Source organism: Epinephelus fuscoguttatus, linkage group LG17 (assembly GCF_011397635.1).
Source record: "Epinephelus fuscoguttatus linkage group LG17, E.fuscoguttatus.final_Chr_v1".
Taxonomy (NCBI): Eukaryota; Metazoa; Chordata; class Actinopteri; order Perciformes; family Serranidae; genus Epinephelus; species Epinephelus fuscoguttatus.
Window position 1 is genome coordinate 42,429,381 of NC_064768.1, and position 25,317 is coordinate 42,454,697.

General features: G+C 46.7%; 4 protein-coding genes across 6 annotated transcripts in view; 1 reads left to right on the forward strand and 3 right to left on the reverse strand.

The window, feature by feature from the left end:
- The window catches only part of LOC125904870 (gastrula zinc finger protein XlCGF57.1-like), a 194,375-nt gene extending 184,537 nt beyond the window's left edge, over positions 1–9,838 (reverse strand). The window contains exons 1-2 of one of the 2 annotated variants that reach the window (XM_049602567.1): positions 8,446–9,838; positions 1,609–3,909 (exon numbers count right to left, since the gene is read on the reverse strand). In XM_049602567.1, coding sequence (XP_049458524.1) covers positions 2,657–3,909; positions 8,446–8,737 — 1,545 coding nt within the window. In that variant the 5' untranslated portion in view covers positions 8,738–9,838 and the 3' untranslated portion in view covers positions 1,609–2,656. Of the gene's footprint in view, positions 1–1,608; positions 3,910–8,445 lie in introns of those variants that run through there. The other variant, XM_049602566.1, reaches the window with a different exon arrangement.
- Positions 1–25,317, reverse strand: part of dnai2b (dynein, axonemal, intermediate chain 2b) — a 216,301-nt gene that overhangs the window by 172,515 nt on the left and 18,469 nt on the right. The window lies entirely within an intron of this gene.
- LOC125904868 (gastrula zinc finger protein XlCGF57.1-like) lies at positions 15,649–23,004 on the reverse strand. Its single transcript, XM_049602563.1, has 2 exons — positions 22,658–23,004; positions 15,649–18,527 (listed from the first exon to the last, which is right to left on the reverse strand). The coding sequence occupies exons 1-2, from the start codon at positions 22,935–22,937 to the stop codon at positions 16,879–16,881; spliced, it is 1,929 nt and encodes a 642-aa protein (XP_049458520.1). The 5' UTR covers positions 22,938–23,004; the 3' UTR covers positions 15,649–16,878.
- On the forward strand, positions 23,079–24,769 carry LOC125904900 (RNA/RNP complex-1-interacting phosphatase-like). The gene is made up of 2 exons (XM_049602614.1): positions 23,079–23,231; positions 23,836–24,769. The coding sequence occupies exon 2, from the start codon at positions 23,848–23,850 to the stop codon at positions 24,646–24,648; it is 801 nt and encodes a 266-aa protein (XP_049458571.1). The 5' UTR covers positions 23,079–23,231; positions 23,836–23,847; the 3' UTR covers positions 24,649–24,769.

Genomic DNA, 25,317 nt, shown 5'->3' on the forward strand with positions numbered 1-25,317 from the left:
ACCGTCGGTTTCTTGCTGAAATGATTCTGGATCATAAAAGGAAGTAAATTATTATTTTAATTTAACATTTATTGTAATTAAACCCGATTGAAAACAATATGTATTTTTGATTGTTTTTTTCTACTCTCTTCATGTCGTCACCATCTCAAAACAAAGAAACAAAACAAATAGAAAAAAAGATCAAGAGAAGTTCTTTGTTTGTTTAAAAAACAACAACAACAACAAAAAAAAAACTCAACACTTATAAATCAGCTGAACCTGAGTCTTGTCACTGGCACCTGGAAAACCTTTAAGAACCTCATTTTGTGTAGGAAAGGACAGAGCAGGATGTTGTTCCTGAGGAGACTCAGATCATTTGCCGTCTGTAGTGGGCTCCTCAAGACCTTCTACCAGTCTATGGTTACCAGTGCACTCTTCTTTGCTGTAGTATGCTGCTGGGGTGGAGTTAAGACTGGTGAGGTCAACAGGCTCAACAAGCTTGTGAGGAAGGTCCGCTCTGTGGTGGGACTGGACCTGGACAGTCTGGAGACAGTGGCTGAGAGAAGGGTGAAGGACAAAATCTGTGCAATCCTGGACAGTCCTTCTCACCCTCTGCACAACGAGCTGTGGTTGACGGGCAGCTCATTCAGCCAGCGGATCCTCCCACCCAGAACTGAACGATTCAGACGCTCTTTTGTGTCCACTGTCATCAGACTGTACAACAGCACTTTGGCTTAAGATACATCCAGCTCTGGGGCATCAGTGGATTAGTGGTAGAGCAGACGCCCCATGTACAAGGCTGTTGCTGCAGCGGCCAGGGTTCGACTCTAGCCTGTGGCCCTTTGCTGCATGTCACTCCCTCTCTCTCCCCCTTTCACACTTGTCTGTCCTATCAAATAAAGGCTAAAAATGCCCAAAAAATATCTTTAAAAAAAAAAAAAAAGATACATCAAGCTGTGAACGGATCTATCTTGCACCCGTCCAATATGACACTTTATCTACCACCTGTCACTTTATTTCATTCAACACTTTGCCTGCCATTGTTTAGTCACTTTATTCATCTGATGTAGCAATTTTATTTATTTACTTTTTTATTTACTTTTATATATCTATTATTGTCTTTAATTTTTACTTCCTATGTTATTTAATGTCCTTTGATTTTGTCTTGTGTTGCTGTGATACTTGAATTTCCCCCCTGGTGGATCAATAAAGTATATCTTATCTTATTTTATCTTATCTTGTCAGCAGAACCCCAATAATAATAATAATTATTATTATAATAATAACAATAATAATAGTAATGCTGACAATAATGATTGTGATTATTATGATAATAATGCTAATACAGTATTAATGCTAATGATGCTAACGCTAATAATAATTATAATAATAGTAATGATTATAATGCCAACTGAAAAATAATAATGCTAATGATGCTAACGCTAATAATAATTATAATAATGCTAATAATGACAATGCTAGTGCTAATAATGATTATGATGCTAATGCTAATAATAATAATAATGATATTGACCAGGTGATTCGCCGTAGATTCCATCTACCTGACCTCAACAACTGACAGACTGAACTAAGGGTGAAAACAACACACTGCTAGAGACCTGTTTTAAATAAAGTTTCATCTGTTGATCACTTTTATTTCATCATCACATGAACGAGATCAACAGTAAACACATCTTCCTGTTTCTTCTCCTTCACTTCCGATTTCTCCTTCACTTCCTGTTTCCTCTGACATCAGAAACATCACATGACTCAACTGCAGCCAATAAATAAACATTATTGGTATTTGATAATATGAGGTGATTCATAAAACTTTATTGTCTGTTAACAACCTGTGTGTCCGTCAGACTGACTCTCGGATCATGTGATCAGTCAGGTGACACCGTTCTCTCCTCCCATTGGTCGGATCAAAGCTGCAGATCTGTGACTCGATTCATGTGAACAACACGTTCTGCCGTAAAGTCAGATTGTATGCACACGGTTGTCAACATGGCGGTGTCTGAGCTAACAGTGCTAACGGTGTTAAACAGGGCGAAACCAGAGGTGGAGGTGTCTGAGCTCGCAGCTAACTGTGCTAGATCCATAAACAATGCTGAACGATAAACAACTCGTACGATTGACATCTAATGCTAAGTTAATTAGCTTCAGCAACTGTACAGTTGACTCACAAAACCCATGCTTAGATGGGGAGAAAATTGGCATTTGGCAACTTCCTGTTTCTCTGCTGATGTCACAACACGCTTCCTTCTCCCAAAAAGGGACGTGGCCTCTGCAACACTTTGAATCTGGTCATCACGTGATACCAGTGATGTTCCAACATAGGGTCACATAGGGCCGCGCTAGATTTTAAATTACTGATATGAGGAACGTATGTCGTGTAATGTCAGATGTGTTTTTGGGTTTGGTTCCAAACCATTTCAAGGCCTGGAAAGAACTTTTCCAGGACCTTCCTCGCTGGAACACTGTGACGGTCGAGTCATGAGGAGCTTGGTTAACATGTCTCCTGACTGACGGACCATCACAATGTGTTTACAGGTTCAGCTTCCAGTTACTTCCGTACCATTTCCAGGCCTGGAAATAACTTTTCCAGGACCTACCTGACCGTGGAAACCCTATCTGTAACAGTTGAATGTATCTGTGTCTCCTGACTGATGGACCATCACGATGTTTTCCCAGGTTCGGCTTCCTGTCGGACTTTATCTGAACACGAGTTTGTGGCCTTGGCCTCCCGTCCGTCTGCCTGCTGACTGTCGGCGGCGTGCAGCTTCATGTGTCTCTTTAAATGTCCTGTCACGGTAAAACACTTCCCACAGACGGAGCAGCTGAAGGGTTTCTCTCCAGTGTGCGTCCTCATGTGGATCTTCAGGCTCCCCTTCTGGGCGCAGCTTTTCCCGCAGATGTTGCAGCTGAACGGTTTCTCCCCTGTGTGGACCCTCATGTGTTTGGTCAGGTCTCCTTTCTCAGCACAGCACTTCCCACAGAACGGACAGCTGAAGGGTTTCTCCCCCGTGTGGACCCTCATGTGCTTCTTCAGGTCCGTTTTCTGGGCGCAACCTTTCCCGCAGACGGAACAGCTGAAGGGTTTCTCGCCGGTGTGGTACTTCATGTGTCGGTTGAGGTGCTCTTTGACGTGGAAGCTTTTGCTGCACACTGAGCAGGTGAAGGGTTTCTCTCCGGTGTGGATCCTCATGTGCCGGGTCATGTTCCCTCGGCCGCTGAAGTTCTTCCCACAGAACAGGCAGCTGTATGGCTGCTCTCCGGTGTGACACCTCATGTGTGCCGTCAACGACCCACTGTCTTTAAATGACTTCTCACAACCGGTGCAGGGAAACGGTCGTTCACCTGTGTGGTCTCTGATGTGTCGGTTTAGGTTTCCCTTCAGACTGAATCTTTTTCCGCAGTAGGAGCAAGGAAATGGTCTCTCCTTTGTTGATGAATCGCCCTCAGGGGAATCACTGTGTTTCTGACCCTCCACGCCCGACTGGGCTTCATTTGATTGTGACCAATCACTGTCGTCAGTCTCAGAAGAGTTCAGGGAGTAGTCTTCAGTGTCTGGTAGTAAATCTGAATCCGGATGCGAGTGCCTGTCTGGTCCTGGTCCTCCACAGTCCTCTACATCAGCTTCAGAAGAGTCTCTAGGCACTGGTCCTGGTGCTGGTCCTCCACAGTGGTGTCCCTCAGACTGAGGTGTCTCTTCATCATCTTCACTCTTCACAGGGACAGGAGTGAATGTGAACTTGGTGATATCAGCCTCCTCCAGCCCTTGAAGCTGCTCTCCCTCCTGACTGCTCCACAGTTCCTCCTCTTCCTCTTTAATGTGTGGGGGCTCTGGGTCCTCCTGGTCCACACTGGAGCTCCACTCCTGCTGCTCAGGGGGAACCTCTTCTTTAACCACCAACAGCTGCTGGACGTCTGCACCAAACAGGAAACAGGAAACAGAGACAGAGACGTTACATTAAACCATGATGTCATTATGGTCCTCTCTGGTTGTAGTAATGTTAAAAGTGTCATGTGGTGGTAACATAAAAAATCTGAAACACGGGACATGGAACACTGTTACATAGAAACATCAGAGAGCAACAAACCGACAAGGTCAGCACTGGCCACGTGTAGACCACTGAGTCCTTACCTTAAATCCTAAAACATCCCGAGACCCTGGTATATTTTTTTTCATTTTATATACTTTATTAATCCCCCTGAGGGGAAATTCATTTTTTTCACTCTGTTGTCATTAACACACAGGTCCGAACACACACATGCACAAACAGGACCTATACATCAATCAAGTCAATCAATTTTATTTATAAAGCCCAATATCACAAATCACAATTTGCCTCACAGGGCTTTACAGCATACGACATCCCTCTGTCCTTATGACCCTCACAGCTGATCAGGAAAAACTCATGCATGCACTCCACACTAAGTGGAGAGATGTCAGAGTGAGGGGGGTGCCCATGACAGGCACCAGTGCCTTGCTCAAGGGCACCTCGGCAGTGCCCAGGAGGTGAAATGGCACCAGTCCATGCTCCATATTTGGTCCGGACAGGGACTTGAACAGGCGACCCTCTGGTTCCCAACCCAAGTCCCTATGGACTGAGCTACTGCTGCCCCTACCACCTGGTAGGGTCCCCCAAGGCAAGTGGGTCCCTGATGGAACAGCTAAAACGGAGCTCAAGTACCTCACCCGGTACAGGGACCCCCTCTGGAGTCAGACTTGGGCCCGACTGGCCTAGTGTGACGGCCTGCCCCTCTGTCTGCTCACTGGCTCTCTCACTTCCTGGGTGAAGTTGTGGGCAGGTATTTAAGGGCTGTCTAAGCTGGCATTCTCCCTCTTGCTGCATCCAGACTTGAGCTTGGTTCTGGGTTTCCACCTGCCATGGGGAACTAAGTATTGTTTCCTCTTGCATTCAACACTTTCACACAGCACACTCCACTCACCCATACACTGCATACATGACTGACACTTAACATAAAACCCCACTCATGCTTTTTTGGTTTATTATGATCTTATTTCAACTTAAATGATTTACTAATAAATTATATTTTGATTTGGTACTTCATGTGTGGACTCCCTTTTTGCCACTAACTGGCCGGTTTGTGACCCTAGGGACAGGCAATTTGGTCTGATGCATTGTGTGCCCAGTGGCAGGAAGGGGCAAGGATGACACTGTTATGTAAAGTTGTGTGTCATCTGCATAAGTATGGTAGGAGATGTTATGATATTCCATAATCTGAGCAAGAGGGAGCAGATAGATGTTGAACAGAAGAGGCCCAAGAATGGACCCTTGAGGAACTCCACACGTAATCTTTGTTCGCACAGATTCATAATTGCCAAGTGACACAAAGAAATCCCTGTCTTGTAAATAAGATTTAAACCAATTTAGCACAGTGCCAGAAAGTCCCACAAACTTTTCTAGTCTGTTGAGCAGTATCTTATGGTCAACTGTGTCGAATGCAGCACTGAGGTCCAGTAATACCAGAACCGAAATCTTTGATGCATGACTGCTCAGATGAATGTCATTTAAAACTTTTACAAGTGCAGTCTCCGTGCTGTGATGTGCTCGAAATCCAGACTGAAAGGCATCAAAGGAATTGTTTTGCTCCAAGAAGGTGTTAAGTTGCTGAAAAACAACCTTTTCAATGATCTTTCCTAAAAATGGTAGGTTTGATATGGGCCTGTAGTTATTTATTACTGAGGCATCCAGATTAGGCTTTTTTAAGAGAGGTTTAATGAAGGCAGTCTTCAGGGCCGTTGGAAAAAGGCCTGACTGAAGAGAACAGTTGACTATCTGTAGTATATCTGATGCTATGCAGTTAAAAACATCTTTAAAAAAGCTTGTAGGCAGTGTCAAGGCAGCAGGTAGTGGACCTAAGGTTTCTAACTATGTCTGTCAAAGTAGCATAATTTAAAGGGTGGAAAAGTGCCAAATTAACTGGAGTAGTCTTATGAGGCACAGGTGAAATAGTCACTGTGTTGGAGTTACAGACTGTCTGTCTTATCTTTAAAATCTTGTCTGTGAAAAAAGAAGCAAAGTCATTACATGCCTTGGTGGATAGCAGTTCAGGAGGGACTGACACTGATGGGTTTGTCAGTCTGTCAACAACAGTAAATAAAGTCTGTGCATTGTTGTTATTTTTGTTGATAATCTCAGAGAAAAAGGACTGCCGCGCCCTTTTTAGCTCCAAGTTGTAGATGTGCAGACTTTCCTTACAGATGTCATAATGAACCTGGAGTTTGGTTTTTCGCCACCTTTTTCTTCATTCTCTTTTTTGAGCCTTTACCCATGTGGCATTCCTCCATGGTGGTTTTTTCTTACCAGAGACAACTTTGCCCTTCATGGGGGCAATATTGTCCATAATATTCATAGCTTTAGAGCTGAAACTATGAACCAGATCATTGACAGAGACTGAGGGCAGAGCTGGTGTGGGTATAAAATCCTGGGTGAATAGTGTACAGGTGTTTTCATTGACATAGCGTTTTCTGATTACCCCTGTTGTAATTCTACTGGTGTCAGCGGAGATGGCCATTTTAAAGAAAACACAGTAATGATCAGAAAAGGCAACATCAGTCACCACAACCTCTGAAATGTTGAGCCCTTTGGAGATAATTAGATCTAAAATATGTCCCTTATTGTGTGTTGGCTCTGTTACATGCTGGGAAAGTTCAAAGTTGTCCAGGATGTAGAAAAGTTCTTTCACTGCCGTCTTTGGGATTATCAATATGAATATTAAAATCACCCACTATAACAACACAGTCAAAATCAATACAGACAACAGACAATAGTTTAGAAAAGTCATCAACAAAGTGTGCACTATATTTTGGAGGCCTGTAAATGGTTACTAATACTGCTTGACAGGAGGATCTCAACTGCAGTGCAACATATTCAAAAGACTCAGACTTCCCATATGACAGCTGTTTGCACTGGTAAACATTCTTAAATAAAGTGGCTACTCCACCTCCTTTCCTGAGTTCTCTAACTGAGCTGATCAAATGGAAGTTCGGGGGGCTGATTCAGTAAGTACTGCTGCACTGTTGTTTTCATTTAACCAAGTTTCAGTTAAAAACATAAAATCAAGGTTTCTCTTGACAATAAAATCATTAATTAATAGTGACTTGCCAGCCAGAGATCTGATATTTAATAAAGCTAAGTTTAGTGTACTAACATTGTCTGACACAGTCTGTGGCTGACGCATAACTGGAGTCAGATTAGATAGAGTACACATTGTTTTTCCTGATGCTAGTCAAAACAGGAATGACAAACCTTGGAGATGACTCTGGCTGATGCTTTTCAATTTCAAGATGTGTTTGACCATGCCACCGGCTATTTAAGATTGCCGGTATGTTTAAGGAAGCAGCATGGGGTCTGACTCATCTCTGACAGGCACCTGAGTGATGATGTCTAGGGCTACTATTTAAAGGGGAACTAAACCCCCCTCTCTGGGCATTACTGCGCCCACAGCTTGATTTCAAAAAGTTCAGAAAAGATAGGTGGAGCTGGAGGGGGGGGGGGGGGGGGGGGGGAGACAGGCTAGTGGCTGAGGAAGGGGGCGGAGTTAAGATTGTCCCTCGCTGTGGGGAGGGAGGTCCCTCTCCTCCGCTCCACACTTCAACTTATTTTCATTGTGCCAATGAGCAACAGCCCACCGCATCCATCCACCCCGAGGCTCGGCTCTCTCTGCGGACAGAATGGTTTTATAGTAAGGGGAGGAGTAAAGGGAGGAGGGCAGGCTTTAGCGTGGATGGTTAGTGACGTCATTCGCCTCGAAAAAGAATCATTCGCCTACAATGTAATGTAACGTAAATTCAAATATAGTAACCAGGTTTCAAGCTATAGAGGGCACTCCATACCACATTTTTAAAATAAAATGTATATTTTCAACAGTTTGCACTAAACTGTCAAGATTTTGAGCAGGATCAGTCAGTAACACTACTGTACAACCAGAAACAACGATTATCAGATGAAAAAATGGTTTTAGGGTTTAGTTAGGCTACTCTGTAAGAGTTCATCAATTTGACTGAGCTTTAGTGTGGCAGCTTTAACTAACTCCTTGATTGGTGAGCGTGGTTTAATATAAACAGAAGATATCTGATAAAGCATTTTGTTTGTTATTCAAAAATAAATAAATATTAAAGAGACTTCAAGATGTTTTTCCTGTTTTTAAGCTGAGTCAAACCGCTGTAAAAACTACAGCTCCCATGAAGCTTTGCTGCGGCTGCGCAGTGTGAGGCTGATAGGAGATGTGGTTGTCAGCTTCTAACTAAATATGTGTTGTATAATATTAATTTAATATTTTCATGTCTCTGTCCGGTCTTCAGCGGACAGCAGGGTGTCTCGGACTGATGTCACAAAACTACAGAAACGTTTCCGGTCAGCGGAAACTCTGATGATGATGCTAACGTTAGCCTCTGTTAGCAACCGTTAGCCCCCCCCCCCCCCCGGGACTGACCCGCTCGGTGCAGCCGGACTTCAGGCTTCAGCACGGCATCCAGCAGCCTCCTCTGGCGGCAGATCTCCCGCTCTGACCGCTCCACTCTGTCTTCGTACTCCGCCACGGTTTCCTCCAACAGACCGACGATCTCCTCCGCAGCCGCCGTTAACCGCTCGGTGAGCAGCGCTCTCAGCTCCGGGATCTCAGCCGCTTCTCTCGCTTTCTCCAGCCGCAGCAGGAAGTCTTCAGCGGCGGCGCTGATCCGCTCATGGACCGACACCCGCAGCAGCTGCACGGCGCACATCTTCATCCGTGTCTGCGGACAAAGACAGAGAGACAGCGGTGGAGACGTAAACACACACACACACACACACACACACACACACACACACACACACACACACACACACACACGGGGTTCCGCGTCGACGACACTTCGCTTGGACCACAGCAAAATGGTTCCAGCGAACCCTGCTGGAGCGGAGGGCGAACTACCACAGAAGTACTAATACCACAGAGCAGGTGTTAGAGGTCATTACGGTAGTACTAAGGGTCTTGAAGGTGGTTCTAGAGGCCATACAGCAGGTTCTCAGGGTCCTGAAGGAGGATCTGGTGGTCACTGGGGTGGTTCTAGGTGTCCTGAAGGAGGTCCTTGAGGTCATAAGACAGGTTCTAGGGGCCCTGAAGGTGGTTCTACAAGTCATAAAGCAGGTTCTACGAGTCCTGAAGGAAGGTCTAGTTGTCATTAGGGATGTTCTAAGTCAATTTTATCAATCAATTTTATTTATAAAGCCCAATATCACAAATCACAATTTGCCTCACAGGGCTTTACAGCATACGACATCCCTCTGTCCTTATTATTTAGTTATCCTGTCGACACATGACTGCTGACACCAGAGTTTTCCAAGAAGTTCACCCTGGACTCCGGTTACAAATAAGTCCGGTTACAGGGGCCCAAAACTGCGGTTACGTGTGAATGAAAGGCCAAACTGTGAGCAAAGAGTCACGGTTATATAAATACCTGCGTTGGTGTGGACAGCCCCTGAGTCACCTTGTTCTGAGGGGCAGGGGCGGAGCTACAGGGTGACGTCAGGGGGCCTCAGTGTAATGCTGTGATCCATTTACGTTGCTACGAGCGATCAGACTGAATATGATGTCGTAAAATGTCGTAACTTCCTTTTTAAATTGGCGGTGTGCGTCCCGTTTGAGTTTGTACCATTTACGACCTAACGTAAACAAAGATGGATGCCTCCAAGAAGCCTTTATCAATTCAATCAATTCAATCAATTTTATTTATAAAGCCCAATATCACAAATCACAATTTGCCTCACAGGGCTTTACAGCATACGACATCCCTCTGTCCTTATGACCCTCACAGCTGATCAGGAAAAACTCCCCAAAAAACCCTTTAACGGGGAAAAAACGGTAGAAACCTCAGGAAGAGCAACTGAGGAGGGATCCCTCTTCCAGGACGGACAGACGTGCAATAGATGTCGTACAGAACAGATCAGCATGATAAATTAACAGTAATCCACATGACACAATGAGACAGAGAGAGAGAGAGAGAGAGAGAGAGAGAGAGAGAGAGAGAGAGAGAGATGCAGGTAATGACAGTAGCTTACAACAACATTAATGGAAGTAATAATATTAAAATTATAGTTCTGGCTACTGCGGTACAATATGTTGAAAGTATGTATTAATATCTGGCAGTATACATGTGTGACAATACATACACATACATGTGATACATATCACAGCGGTGCCTGGACAGCGTGACGTGTGTGGTTGTGCTGCTGCCGTGGTCCTGCCAGATGCCTCCTGCTGCTGCTGCTGCCATCATTAGTCATTAGTCATACTTCTACTGTTATTATACACATATGACTATTGTCACACATGTATACTGCCAGGTATTAATACATACTTTCAACATATTGTACCACAGTAGCCAGAACTATAACTATAATATTATTACTTTCATTAATGTTGTTGTAAGCTACTGTCATTACCTGCATCTCTCTCTCTCTCTCTCTCTGTCTCATTGTGTCATGTGGATTACTGTTAATTTATCATGCTGATCTGTTCTGTACGACATCTATTGCACGTCTGTCCGTCCTGGAAGAGGGATCCCTCCTCAGTTGCTCTTCCTGAGGTTTCTACCGTTTTTTCCCCGTTAAAGGGTTTTTTGGGGAGTTTTTCCTGATCAGCTGTGAGGGTCATAAGGACAGAGGGATGTCGTATGCTGTAAAGCCCTGTGAGGCAAATTGTGATTTGTGATATTGGGCTGTATAAACAAAATTGATTGATTGATTGAATAGTCATATGTGTATAATAACAGTAGAAGTATGACTAATGACTAATGATGGCAGCAGCAGCAGCAGGAGGCATCTGGCAGGACCACGGCAGCAGCACAACCACACACGTCACGCTGTCCAGGCACCGCTGTGATATGAGTTAATCTGAGAGACAGTGGAGCACAAAGGCTCCGGAGAAGAAGCCGAGTTAGTGACATCCAGAATGGCCGAGTTAGCAAGATGCAGGAAGGAAGATAAGTGTCCCGAAGGAGGTTCTAGAGGTGATACAGCAAGTTATGAGGGTCCTGAAGGAGGTTCTAGAGGTCATTAGAGTGGTTATAATTCACTAAACATTAGACATCTGATGGACAAGCAGATCATGTCTATATTGAGTCCGTCGGTCCAAGACAATTCTGTACCCCTACACGACGTGCAAATTAGGTCCGAAGAAATTGAAATGAATGTAAAATAACCACATTATTGTTATCAACATGATTAATAAATATGAATATGGATTATTTGTGATTAAACCATATTTCTTAAGACATAAGGTTTAATTAATATTATTATTAATATAAATTGAACTAATTAATAAAAGTAATATTTGTTTACATTTTCCCGTTTTTCCTTTCAAAAATACTGATGTGTTCTTTTTAATACAACAAGCTGAATAAAGTCAACGCCATTGTGATTGGCTGAGGCAGTATGTCATCAAAACGTACCCCATAAAAGCCACTCTGATTGGCCCAGGTGCCAACTGCCGGTAAGCAAGAAGAAGAAGAAGAAGATGACAGGTCGCTCGCAAATGGCCGCTCGGCTCTGTCCACCATAGATGACCCCTACAAGAACCCACAGCCACCTGAAATATCGTCAGCTAACGTTAGCTTTTGAACATGACCACTGTGCTTAAATGTTAACGAAAGCTTTAACGTGAACAACATTGCAAACACTGTTCAGTCGCCATCAGAGCGAGGCTAGTAGCTACCCTAGCTAAATTTGATAAGCTAACAAAAGGAACAAGCTAGCACATTTAAAATACAATGCCAACTGTCTACCATGGCTGACGGTATTGTATTAGTTGATGCATAGGCAACATATTTTTGCTTGCAGATTAGGCTTGTGCCAGTTTGGAAATTTTCCAGTCGGTTTGATTTAAGGCCAAATATCACCAAACCGATATATCAAATGATATACCTAATTTTACCACTGGGGGTCGCATTTGAACTATTTTTCCCAATAAAAGCCCATTATAGGTGTAATGTGCGTCAAATCCACTAGGTGGCGGTAATGCTGTATTAACCGTCAATACACACAAGGTTACACAAGAAGAAGAAGAAGCAGCAGAAGGACACCAAGAGGTTAGGGCAAAGACGGTGGATAAACCAGTAATAATAGTACAGTATATACTGTATAGTACAGCAGTGATCCAGTATCTTTGGTTAGGGCAACAAACTGAACGAGTGCTGACTCCCTCGCACTCTTCCCCGCCCCCAATGAAATTTGATTTCTCGCAGCAGCAGCAGCAGCAGCAGCAGCAGACAGCTGAGCGGAGCTGCAGAGTCGCTCTGCAGCCTCTGAGACAAACTAAACAAAACACTTGTAGGCTCCTCCACTTCATCTATTAACAAACACAAACCTTATTAAGTTGTCATAATGCATGTTACAATGCAAGATAAGCTGAATATAGTCCCTTGACACGCCGCTGATGGGAAAAGCCCCCCCCCCCCTTTTAATTTTTATTGTTTATATTTTTATTATTATATTTGTGGTACAGACCAAAGATGTTTTTTTTATTTACTGTATTTTACTACGCAGATACGCTGACTACTCTTTAGTAGTAACTTCTCAACTGAAGTCGTTCAGTTGTATTTTTACCTTGGTGGTAGCACTTTAATTTTTATTGTTTATATTTTTATTGTTCTTATATTTGTGGTACAGACGTTTGATTTTATTAACTGTATTTTACCACACGGATTACGCTGACTACTGTTTATAAGTAACTTCTCAACTGGCGAGGTTCTTAAGTGACATGTTTGCAATAAAGATGGAAGTAAACAAGTTGAAATTGGATTGTGATTTATTGTAAACCTGACTGTAGTCCTATGTGTCCAGAAGGTGGAGGACCTGTTTCCTGCACTGGTTAATTTTCCTGTAGCTTCGTTTGGCTCAGCAGCTGGTTAGAAGTGGAAATGCATTACACCTTTGTATGTGTTTCCAGTTACCATCTGCTGCTGAGACAATCAAATGAAGCTATAGGAAAATTAACTGGAACAGTATGCCACCTTCTGAAATGGGACTTGTTATGCACAGAACAGAAGCAATATAAAAAAATGATGTCTAAAACGAGTTTAAATTTGACGTAGAAAAGACGTCCACAACCACCACATTTGGACTATAATGAGCCCGATATGGAGATTCTGTGGACGTCAATAATGGACGTTCACTAGACATCGGAAAAAGACGTCACCTGGCGTAACGTTCTGTACCTTCAGGGGACAAAAATTAGACGTGCAAAAATGACGTTGAAAAGACGTCGTATGGACGTGTCTTTGCACACTGGGAAGGGTCCTGAAGGAGGTTCCAGAGGTCGTTAGGGTGGTTCTGAGGGTCCTGAAGGTAGTTCTAGAGGTCATAAAGCAGGTTCTTAGGGTCCTGAAGGAGGTTCCAGAGGTCGTTAGGGTGGTTCTGAGAGTCCTGAAGGTAGTTCTAGAGGTCATAAAGCAGGTTCTAAGGGTCCTGAAGAAGGTTCTAAAGGTCAACAAACAGGAAGTCTGAAATGATTTTATTATCAATACTTTGACATGAACAGGAAATTGGAGTTTGAAAACAGGAAGTGATGAATCTTCTTCTATTATTGTTGATTTTCATAAAACACAAAGATCAAAGTAACTTCCTGTTTGGACTAAATAGTATTTGTTTCATCTTTCAGGGAACAAAAAGAACCATTTCTCAAATATAGGCCTACATTTATAAATATAGAAACACTCTTCTTCTCTTCCTCTTCTTCTCACGGGTGTCACTGTGACAGACGAGGAAAATCAGTGTTCAGACTCCACTATACAAATCAGCTGTTGACTTGACGTTCCCACAGCGTGCTTCATGACAGGTGGGTGTCCCCACAGCGTCTTGAAAGACCAGAATGTTGTGAGAACCTGGATCTTAGAACCACAGTAACAGTCAGTCTTCTGCAGTCAACTCTTTTTCCACCACATCAGTTTGGGTTCCTGAACCGGTCCTGTTCAGGATTTTGAAGTGTTGGTTCTACGTAGAGAACCAGCCTGTTTCCACCAGTTCTGAGTGGAACCACCATAATTAAAGATGGAGGGTGTTACAAATTGGGGGCCAACACTAGGAGCTAATTAGCGGATTAACTTTGGTTCTGTTAGAACTGATTCTTGTTTTAAGAACTAACCATTAACAAGAACACTGCACATTCTTCTTTTTAATTGTGATTTCTTACTAAATTTCTCCACCGTCTCTTTTCAGCCTGTAGAACATGACACGCCCACTGATGACATCACTTTTCGGCCTTCAGATAAAGAACAAAAGTTTTTTTGTTCCCTTTGAGAACCAAATTTTCAGGTTCTTAACCAGGTTATGTTCAGTCCAAATGTTCTAAATGGTTCACATTGAGGTGTGAGACCTGGAGGAGAACCGGTTCCATGTTGATGGAAAAGGAGTGGTCAGACTGAGGAGGTGACATTCTAACACGAACCTTCTAGTTCTGTTCCATGTCAGTGCAGTATCTGATTCTGATTCTGATTCTTCTCGTGTCACTCAGATGGATCTGTCTTTGTCAGTAGAACCATTGGACAACGTTTGGTTCTCTGTCTACTAAAGAACATGCACGAGAACAGAGAACTTTGTAGAACCTGAAAGCATCGAGACCACTTCAGGTTCTGTGACATCACCAACTCCTCAGCAGTACTGGACATTTGTATAAACACACAGTGGAAATAGAATGTCTCCACCCCCGTTAGAACGTCAGGTTCTTGTGACGTAAAAAAATCAAACCAAGATATCTTGTTTCAAAACTTCCAAAATGGATCCATTCAAAATCATGTTGGATTGACTGAAGTGATTCTAATGAACCCAAATAAAGTAAATAAAGCTGTCCTTGAAGAACTTTGTGAGACACTGACTGAGTTGTGTCTCACAACAGAAGACACAAAGAGCTTCATGAGCACCGGGGGACAAAACTGACAATACCAAGAACTGGAAGTCCCAACAAGAACTGGTCAAAAACTGCTGAGAGGCCACCAACACTGAAGGAGCTGCAGGAGGTTCTGGTTGTCTTTTACACCAACACCAGGTTTCCAGGTGAGACTGGGTTGTCTGTGGAGGGATTTCAGGACTGCAGTGTAGGAGGTGATAAGTGGTGTCGTAGGCCACCTCCTCTGTTTAACGATGGGTTTATTAGGGTCAATTCCAGTTTGATGTAGATGGATTTTTTTCTCGCCTCTTTAAAATCATCGCTGGATATTGCTGTCCTAGAAGGAGTGTCCCTTCTCCCTTAAGATGTAAATGGACAGTTGAGTCTGAACCTATTAATAAGGTTCATACTGTCTTCTTATTTAGAATATTTTAAGGTTTTCTTATATTCAGACAGAACAGGATGTAAGGAGATGTGTTTTACCTGCTTGACAGTTTCGACTGAGACTCCAGTCTTCCTCAGAAACATCCTCCGACGTGCTGCTGACGTGTCATATATCAGCTGGTGGGCCTGACAGACCAATCAGAGGCACCATCAAACGGGACGAGTGGGCGTACACCCTCTCGCGTACCTGGGATTCCCTACTCCAGAAAACGAACAACGATGCGCGAGGTGGGGTTGGCCCGACAGACTCTGATTGGTCTGTCGGGCCAACCAGCTGATATATGACACGTCAGCAGCACGTCGGATGACGCTTCTGAGGAAGACTGGAGTCTCAGTCGAAACTGTCAAGCAGGTAAAACACATCTCCTTACATCCTGTTCTGTCTGAATATAAGAAAACCTTAAAATATGAGTCTGAACCTAATGGGCTGGCTCAAGAGGCGTGAAAGAATCCGTCTACGTCAAACCAGAATGACCATCGTCAATTGGAGGGGTCCTGAGATTCTGGTGGTCATTAGGCAGGCTCTGTGGGTTCTGAAGGAGGTCCTAGTGGTTATAGGAATCAGCTGGTGACTTCCTGTTTTTCTTCTTCTGTGGTGACGAAGCTAAAACTCACATGGCTGACATCTTACTGACATTTAAACAGGAAGCAGAGACGCCCCCACAGCGTCTCAGGACAGGTGGACGTCCCCACTACCATTCACACCAAGACCAATCTGACCCTAACAACACATATGATGGCTGAATGGGTCAACGACTCACATGTGACCTCAGTGACTCTGTAAGGGTTCACACCCACACAGAGTTTAAAGCCTGCAGCTCCACACCAGTCCATCAGAACTGAAGAAGCTTCTGGGATGAGAGGCGAAACATCTTCAAGAAACTCAGGCAGATTCAGTTCCTACGATACAGCACTGAAGATGATTACATGTAGAAGACATGGGGACATCCAGTTCTAAGTAATGTCACTGTTGTTCTTGGTATTTATCTGATGACTGAATGATACCTTCCAACGATGATGCTCTGGAAACTCTTTATGACTTCTGCTGTGAGATGCAACTCGGGGTGCTTTTAGACCTGGAGTTGATTCGTGTTCTCGCGGCAGCATTTACAAGCGGACCAGATCAAATGCCTGCATGAGAAATCTGCTCTTGATTGGTCAGAATTTCCATGTGGGAAAAATCCAGGAAGTAAACAATATGGTGAAGAACCCAAACAATGTGTAATGTGACTGCTGTTGGTTCGGATCCAGGTCAGAACACATTTTCACCACAAACCAGCTGCACCTGAGTTTGTTTGTAACAACCGGGTCGAGACCTTCTTTAATAGGTGGTCTCAGTCCAGTTGGTTTGGTGTGTTCACACCTGCACAAACAAACCGCACTGAGGGGGCAAACCAACCGCACCAAACAGGACCGGTGTGAACGCAGCCTGAGTCAGTGTCAGGAAAGTCCCTCAAGAACATCTGGACTCAATTTTCATCTCATCACAAGAACCCAAAGTTCTAACGGAGAGTTGTCGACGTTTTATATCCACTGTTTACTAACCGGAAGCTTCATGTGATGTCACAGCTGGATGAAGTCGGCGTGAATTCCTTCCTGTCGTTTCAGTCCAAGTGTCAGTGCTGAGTCTTTGGCAGTCTGCTCTCCGGCGTGGACCTTCATGTGCGAGTCCACGGAGCGTTTCTCCTGGTAACTCTTGCCACAGACTGTGCAGCTGTAGGGTTTCTCGCCGGTGTGTGTTAGCATATGTCGCTTGAGGTCAATCTTCTGGACAAAGCCTTTGCTGCACAGCTGGCAGCTGAATGGCTTCTCCTTCTTGTGGAACCTCTCGTGCGTCTCCAGTGAGATCTTCTGGCGGAAACGCTTCCCGCAGAGGCTGCAGATGAATGGCTTCTCACCTGTGTGGATCCTCATGTGGGAGTCCAAGTTCCCGATCTGGCGGAAGTTCTTCCCGCAGACCCGGCAGGTATAGGGTTTCTCACCAGTGTGGATCCTCTTGTGGACATCCAGGTGCTGGCTCATGGTGAACTTCTTGCCACAGACATCGCAGGAGTAGATCCTGGGCTTCCCCCCCGTGTGGCTCTTGATGTGTCTCTTGAGGACGGTGTTCTCAATGAAGGTTTTGCCGCAGAACTCGCAGATGTAGGGCCGGTCACCGGCGTGCAGCTTCATGTGTCGCTCCAGGGAACCCTTCCGGGGGAAGTCTTTGCCACAGTCCTTGCAGCTGAAGGGTTTCTGTCCAGTGTGCGTCCTCATGTGGATCTCCATGTCCCTAAAGCTGATCCCGCAAATGTCGCAAATCCTACTGGTCTCCCTGTGGCTCTGGATGTGGAGCTGCAGACTCTCCGAGGACTCCGCCTGCTCGCCACAGATGCCGCAACAGCTGTCGGGATCATTTAGATGCGTCTCAGCGTGACGCACAAAGTTCCCTTTGTTGTGGAATGCGTTTCCACAGACCTTACAGCAGTGAGACGGCGTAAGACTCGGTTTCCTGCGCCTGTTCCTGGCGGTGGGCACGCCGTCAGACTCGTGGCTCCGGATGTGTCGCCTTAGCTCGGCGCTCTTGCCAAAACCTTTCCCACAGACAGTGCAACTGAATGGTGTCTGTCCGTCGTGGGCCTTCATGTGTCGCTCCAGAGAGCCCGCGTGGCTGAACTCTTTGTGGCAGACGGTGCACCTGAATGGCTTCTCCGCCGTGTGGATCCGCAGGTGAGTCACCATGTTGCCCTTCTGGTTGAAGCCTTTACCGCAGACGTGGCAACTGAAGGGCTTTTCGCCGGTGTGCAGCCTCAGGTGTGTCTCTTGGGCGCGGATGGAGGGGAACTTCTTGCCACAGACGTCGCAGGTCCGGCTGCTTTCACGGTGCGTCTGGAAGTGCAGCCTCAGCTCATCGCTGGACTCCAGATGCTCGCCGCACAGACCACAGAGACAGTCAGCGTCCTTCAGGTGTTTCTCCACGTGCTTCATCAGGAAGCCCTTCCTGTCGAAGGACTTCTTGCACACTTTGCAGCAGTAAGGCGTTGCTTCTTCGTCCTCTTCCTCTTCCTCACCGGCCACATCGTCAGGAGAGTCTGGTTGGTGGTCTGGTTCAGAGAGGTCCTCTGGTCTGGAGGAAGTGCTGGGCAGAGGTTCCTTCAGTTGGCCTACAGAGACGCTCTGCTTCAGATGTTCTCCTTCAGAGAGACTCCGCACGCCGACGGACAGACAGAACTCTGCAGAGAAAAACAGACGATTCCACACTCAGACCCTCGTCTTCATGGACGCAATCTGATCTCACATCTCTGCGTCAATACCAAGAACAGTTCTAACACCAGACAGACACCAATTATACACACCTGCAGGAACCCTCAATGACAGGAAGTAATGTTTTCAAATGTTCCTATGTATTAGTGTCCATTAACATGAATATTCACATAGACACACAAGGAGAACACTGAGGGAAACCAGAGGTAGAACACTGAGGAGAAAGGGGGGAAAACTGAGGGGAACAGGAGGAGAACACTGAAGGGAACCGGGGGAAACACTGAAGGGAACAGGAGGAGAGCACTGAGGGGAACATGAGAACACTCAGGAGAACTGGAGGGAGAACACTGAGGAGAACAGGAGAAGAACACTGAGGGGAACAGGAGGAGAACACTGAGGGGAACAGAGGGAGAACACTGGGGGGAACAGGAGAACACCACTGAGAGGGAACAGGAGGAGAACACTGAGGAGAACACTGAGGGGAAGAGGAGGAGAACACTGAGAAGAACAAGAGGAGACCACTGAGAGGGAACAGGAGAAGAACACTGAGGGGAACAATGGGGAGAAAATGAGGAGAACACTGAGGGGAACAGGAGGAGAACAATGAGGTGAACAGGAGAGAAAACACTGAGGGGAACAGAGGGAGAACACTGGGGGGAACAGGAGAACACCACTGAGAGGGAACAGGAGAAGAACACTGAGGGGAACAATGGGGAGAAAATGAGGAGAACACTGAAGGGAACGGGGGGAACACTGAGGTGAACAGGAGAGAAAACACTGAGGGGAACAGAGGGAGAACACTGGGTGGAATACTGAGAAGAACACTGAGGGGAACAGAAGGAGAACACTGAGTGGAATGGGAGGAGAACACTGAGGGGAATACAAGGTGAACATTGAGGGCAACAGGAGGAGAATGCCGAGGGGAACAGGAGGAGAACGCCGAGGGGAATAGGAGGAGAACACTGAGGAGAACAGGAGGAGAATAGGAAGAGAACACTGAGGGGAAAAGGAGGAGAACACTGAGGGGAACAGGAGGAGCACACTGAGGGGAACAGGAGGAGAACACTGAGGGGAACACTGAGAAGAACACTGAGGACAACAGGAGGAGAACACTGAGGACAACAGGGGGAGAACAGGAGAACACTGAGGGGAACAGAAGGAGAACACTGAGTGGAATGGTAGGAGAACACTGAGGGGAATACGAGGTGAACACTGAGGGCAACAGGAGGAGAATGCCGAGGGGAACAGGAGGAGAACGCAGAGGGGAACAGGAGGAGAATAGGAAGAGAACACTGAGGGGAAAAGGAGGAGAACACTGAGGGGAACAGGAGGAGCACACTGAGGATAACAGGAGGAGAACACTGAGGGGAACAGAGGGAGAACACTGAGGGGAACAGGAGAACACCACTGAGAGGGAACAGGAGGAGAACACTGAGGAGAATCGGAAGAAGAATACTGAGGAGAAAAGGGAAGAACACTGATGGGAACAGGAGGGGAACACTGAGGGGAACAGGAAGGGAACAACTGAGGATAACAGGAGGAGAACACTGAGGGAAACAGAGGGAGAACACTGGGGGGAACAGGAGAACACCACTGAGAGGGAACAGGAGGAGAACACTGAGGGGAACACTGAGGAGAACACTGAGGGGAAGAGGAGGAGAACACTGAGAAGAACAGGAGGAGACCACTGAGGGGAACAGGGGGAGAACATTGAGGGGAACAGGAGGAGAACGCCGAGGGGAACAGGAGGAGAACACTGAGAGGAACAGGAGGAGAACAGGAGGAGAACAGGAGAGAAAACACTGAGGGGAAGAGAGGGAGAACACTGGGGGGGAACAAGAGAACACCACTGAGAGGGAACAGGAGAAGAACACTGAGAAGAACACTGAGGACAACAGGAGGAGAACACTGAGGGGAACAGGAGGAGAACACTGAGGGGAACACTGAGAAGAACACTGAGGACAACAGGAGGAGAACACTGAGGACAACAGGGAGAGAACAGGAGAACACTGAGGGGAACAGAAGGAGAACACTGAGTGGAATGGTAGGAGAACACTGAGGGGAATACAAGGTGAACACTGAGGGCAACAGGAGGAGAATGCCGAGGGGAACAGGAGGAGAACGCAGAGGGGAACAGGAGGAGAACGCAGAGGGGAACAGGAGGAGAATAGGAAGAGAACACTGAGGGGAAAAGGAGGAGAACACTGAGGGGAACAGGAGGAGCACACTGAGGATAACAGGAGGAGAACACTGAGGGGAACAGAGGGAGAACACTGAGGGGAACAGGAGAACACCACTGAGAGGGAACAGGAGGAGAACACTGAGGAGAATCGGACGAAGAATACTGAGGAGAAAAGGGAAGAACACTGATGGGAACAGGAGGGGAACACTGAGGGGAACAGGAAGGGAACAACTGAGGATAACAGGAGGAGAACACTGAGGGAAACAGAAGGAGAACACTGGGGGGAACAGGAGAACACCACTGAGAGGGAACAGGAGGAGAACACTGAGGGGAACACTGAGGAGAACACTGAGGGGAAGAGGAGGAGAACACTGAGAAGAACAGGAGGAGACCACTGAGGGGAACAGGGGGAGAACATTGAGGGGAACAGGAGGAGAACGCCGAGGGGAACAGGAGGAGAACACTGAGAGGAACAGGAGGAGAACAGGAGGAGAACAGGAGAGAAAACACTGAGGGGAAGAGAGGGAGAACACTGGGGGGGAACAAGAGAACACCACTGAGAGGGAACAGGAGAAGAACACTGAGAAGAACACTGAGGACAACAGGAGGAGAACACTGAGGGGAACAGGAGGAGAACACTGAGGGGAACAGGGGGAGAACAGGAGAACACTGATGGGAACAGAAGGAAAACACTGAGTGGAATGGGAGGAGAACACTGAGAAGAACAGGAGGAGACCACTGAGGGGAACAATGGGGAGAAAATGAGGAGAACACTGAAGGGAACGGGGGGAACACTGAAGGGAACAGGAGCACACCACTGAGAGGGAACAGGAGGAGAACACTGAGTGGAATGGGAGGAGAACACTGAGGGGAATACAAGGTGAACACTGAGGGCAACAGGAGGAGAATGCCGAGGGGAACAGGAGGAGAACGCTGAGGGGAACAGGAGGAGAATAGGAAGAGAACACTGAGGGGAAAAGGAGGAGAACACTGAGGGGAACAGGAGGAGAACACTGAGGGGAACAGGAGAACACCACTGAGAGGGAACAGGAGGAGAACACTGAGGAGAATCGGAAGAAGAATACTGAGGAGAAAAGGGAAGAACACTGATGGGAACAGGAGGGGAACACTGAGGGGAACAGGAAGGGAACAACTGAGGATAACAGGAGGAGAACACTGAGGGAAACAGAGGGAGAACACTGAGGGGAACAGGAGAACACCACTGAGAGAGAACAGGAGGAGAACACTGAGGGGAACACTGAGGAGAACACTGAGGGGAAGAGGAGGAGAACACTGAGAAGAACAGGAGGAGAACAGGAGAGAAAACACTGAGGGGAAGAGAGGGAGAACACTGGGGGGGAACAGGAGAACACCACTGAGAGGGAACAGGAGAAGAACACTGAGAAGAACACTGAGGACAACAGGAGGAGAACACTGAGGGGAACAGGAGGAGAACACTGAGGGGAACAGGGGGAGAACAGGAGAACACTGATGGGAACAGAAGGAAAACACTGGGTGGAATGGGAGGAGAACACTGAGAAGAACAGGAGGAGACCACTGAGGGGAACAATGGGGAGAAAATGAGGAGAACACTGAAGGGAACGGGGGGAACACTGAAGGGAACAGGAGCACACCACTGAGAGGGAACAGGAGGAGAACACTGAGGGAAACACTGAGGAGAACACTGAGGGGAACAGGAAGAGAACACTGAGGGGAACAGGAGGAGAACACTGAGGGGAACAGGGGGAGAACATTGAGGGGAACAGGAGGAGAACAGGAGGAGAACACTGAGGGGAACACTGAGGGGAACAGGAGGAGAACAGGAGGAGAACGCCGAGGTGAACAGGAGGAGAACACCCAGTAAACGGACCGTGACGTCAGACCGGGTTTTACCGGCTCTGTTACCGGGACACTGACCTCTGCTGTCGCCTCCGATCCCTCCGGTCTCTGCGGGCTCCCCCGGTCCTCTCTCGGCCGCTTTGCAGGCTCCGAACACGGTAAAGATCCGCTCCACGGCCGCGGTGAGTCGCTCCGTCACCAGCTCCTTCAGCTGCTCCACCGCCGCGTGTCTGCGCTCCTTCAGCAGCCAGAAGATCTCCTCCGCCGCTGCCGCCAGTTGCTCGTCGATTGCGGCCCGCAGGCTCCGGTTCTCCCGGTCCTCCCGGTTCTCGGTGTTCACCGACCGTTTTTTGGGCATTTTGGCGGAATTTCCACCGAACAAAGAGGAGGATGTAAACAAAAGCCACAACACTTCCGGGTTCCCCGACCCTGCGTCACTTCGTCAGGCGTCGGCGACGCTTACGTTCGGGTTGTACGTCACTTGCGTCGGCGCGAGCGTGGCTCTAGGATCGCTAGCGTGCTAACTGCTAACCGCACGTGAAAACACGTCGATATAAATCAGTTTAACGTCTTTGAACTTTCAGAGGTTTTTAACGTGTTCCTGTTGTTTTGTTTATTTGTAGTGAAAACGTCGCTGAAAACGTCACAGGCGGTAGGAACGTTAAACCAGATATCATTAATAAATATGTGTGTTAAATGTTTATCAGGTAATTTAAAGAGACACAGAACCTCAGGAACATTAAGGAACATCTGATGAGAACCAACAGAGTCCGTCCGTTAATTCGGCTAACATTTAAGGTTTTGAAATAATTAAACTGAGACTGTGGAGGGGTTTAAATACACACATCACTGCTGCAGCAAGTTATAACAAATGATACAACAAATACAAATACTCCACTGCAAGTAAAAGTACTGCACTGAAACTGAAATTAAATCAGTATGTGAAGTTAAAAGTACAGAGTATTATGATGTGGTTTATAGTATTTAATTATTATTTACTTTAAGCAGTGTTCTGTTTCAGTGGAGAACATTTGAAGTACTTTGCACAGATATTTATACTTTAATACTCAGATATGTAAAGTATTACTCTGTGACATCATCAGTTTTAAATAAACACTTAAATAAATGAATCAGAACTTTACGGTCATAATTTTTTTTTTTTTTAATGTTTTAATCTTTGCTGAGTTACAGCAACATGTACTTAAACAATGAGTTTCATGAATTGGGTTTTGTGTGTGTGTGTGTGTGTGTTTCAGGTTCCACCTCAGATGTCTGATCAGAAGAAGAAGAAGAAGAGGAAGAAGAGGGGCATCCCGGACCGATGGCTGGACTACTGCCCCGTGGGACGGAGGATCCCAGGGACTCGATTCATCGCCTTCAAGGTTCCTCTGAAGGCGTCTCTGAACAGTGGTCTCCCTGAGTCCGACATGTTCGGTCTATGGGATCTGCTGGACTCTGTGCGGAGTCAGAACCAGGACCTGGGTCTCATCATCGACCTCACCTTCACCTCCAGGTACTACGTTCTGACCGACGTCCCGCAGTCCTGCAGCTACGTCAAGATCCCCACCGAGGGTCACCGGGTTCCCTCTGACGCCACCGTCCTGAGCTTCAAACGGGCGGTGAGGTGGTTCCTGAGAGAGAACCGGGACAACGACCAGCTGATTGGAGTCCACTGCACCCATGGCCTGAACCGCACCGGCTACCTGGTCTGCAGGTACCTCATTGATGTGGACGGGCTGGATGCAGCGGTGGCGCTGCAGCTCTTCAACTCCTGTAGAGGTCACCACATAGAGAGGCAGAACTACCTGGACGACCTGCAGCGAGGCGCCAAGAGGAGCAACGCCGGCATCGACGAGACAGAGGAGAAGGAGGAGGCTGTTCGAGGGCTCGCTGTGGAGAGACCGCCACTGGCCGCCAAGGAACAGAGACAAGACGACCCGGCTGCGGAGAACCAACCAGCTGGTAACCACCGCCACCACTGTCAAGCTCGACACAAACGGGCACAGATGGCTCCTCCCTGCTCCTCTTTCACTCCCCTCCATCACCTGGGCCCGCCCCCCTCGATATAGGGAACAAACTGAGTCTAAGGCCCTGCCCCCCTGGATATAGGGAACAAACTGAGTCTAAGGCCCCGCCCCCCCGGATATAGGGAACAAACTGAGTCTAAGGCCCCGCCCCCCCGGATATAGGGAACAAACTGAGTCTAAGGCCCTGCCCCCCTGGATATAGGGAACAAACTGAGTCTAAGGCCCCGCCCCCCCGGATATAGGGAACAAACTGAGTCTGAGGCCCCGCCCCCTGGATGTAGGGAACAAACGGAGTCTGAGGCCCCGCCCCCTCGATACAGGGAACAAACTGAGTCCGAGGCCCCGCCCCCCTGGATATAGGGAACAATCTGAGACTGAGGCTCCGCCCCCCTCCCTGGACACACCTTTTCTTTCTGTTACACCTGAGCATGAGGTGACGTCAGCTGGACGTCAGTTTTCAGTCTTGTGGTCGCCGAGCCGTAGCGTCACCTTCAGCCTTTTATCAGGACTTTTATGTTCAGGTTCGCTTTTTTATTTTTGAAACTTTTTTCAGTCACAAATAAAAACTTTTATTTCCTTTCTTTCCTTTTTTTTACATCACAAAAATGAATAAAATCATCAACAATCTGTCGTCTGTTTCTGTTGTTAATAACAATCATGACTGTTTGTCAATAAAGTTTTATTAGAAACCAAAACACATCTTAACTAATA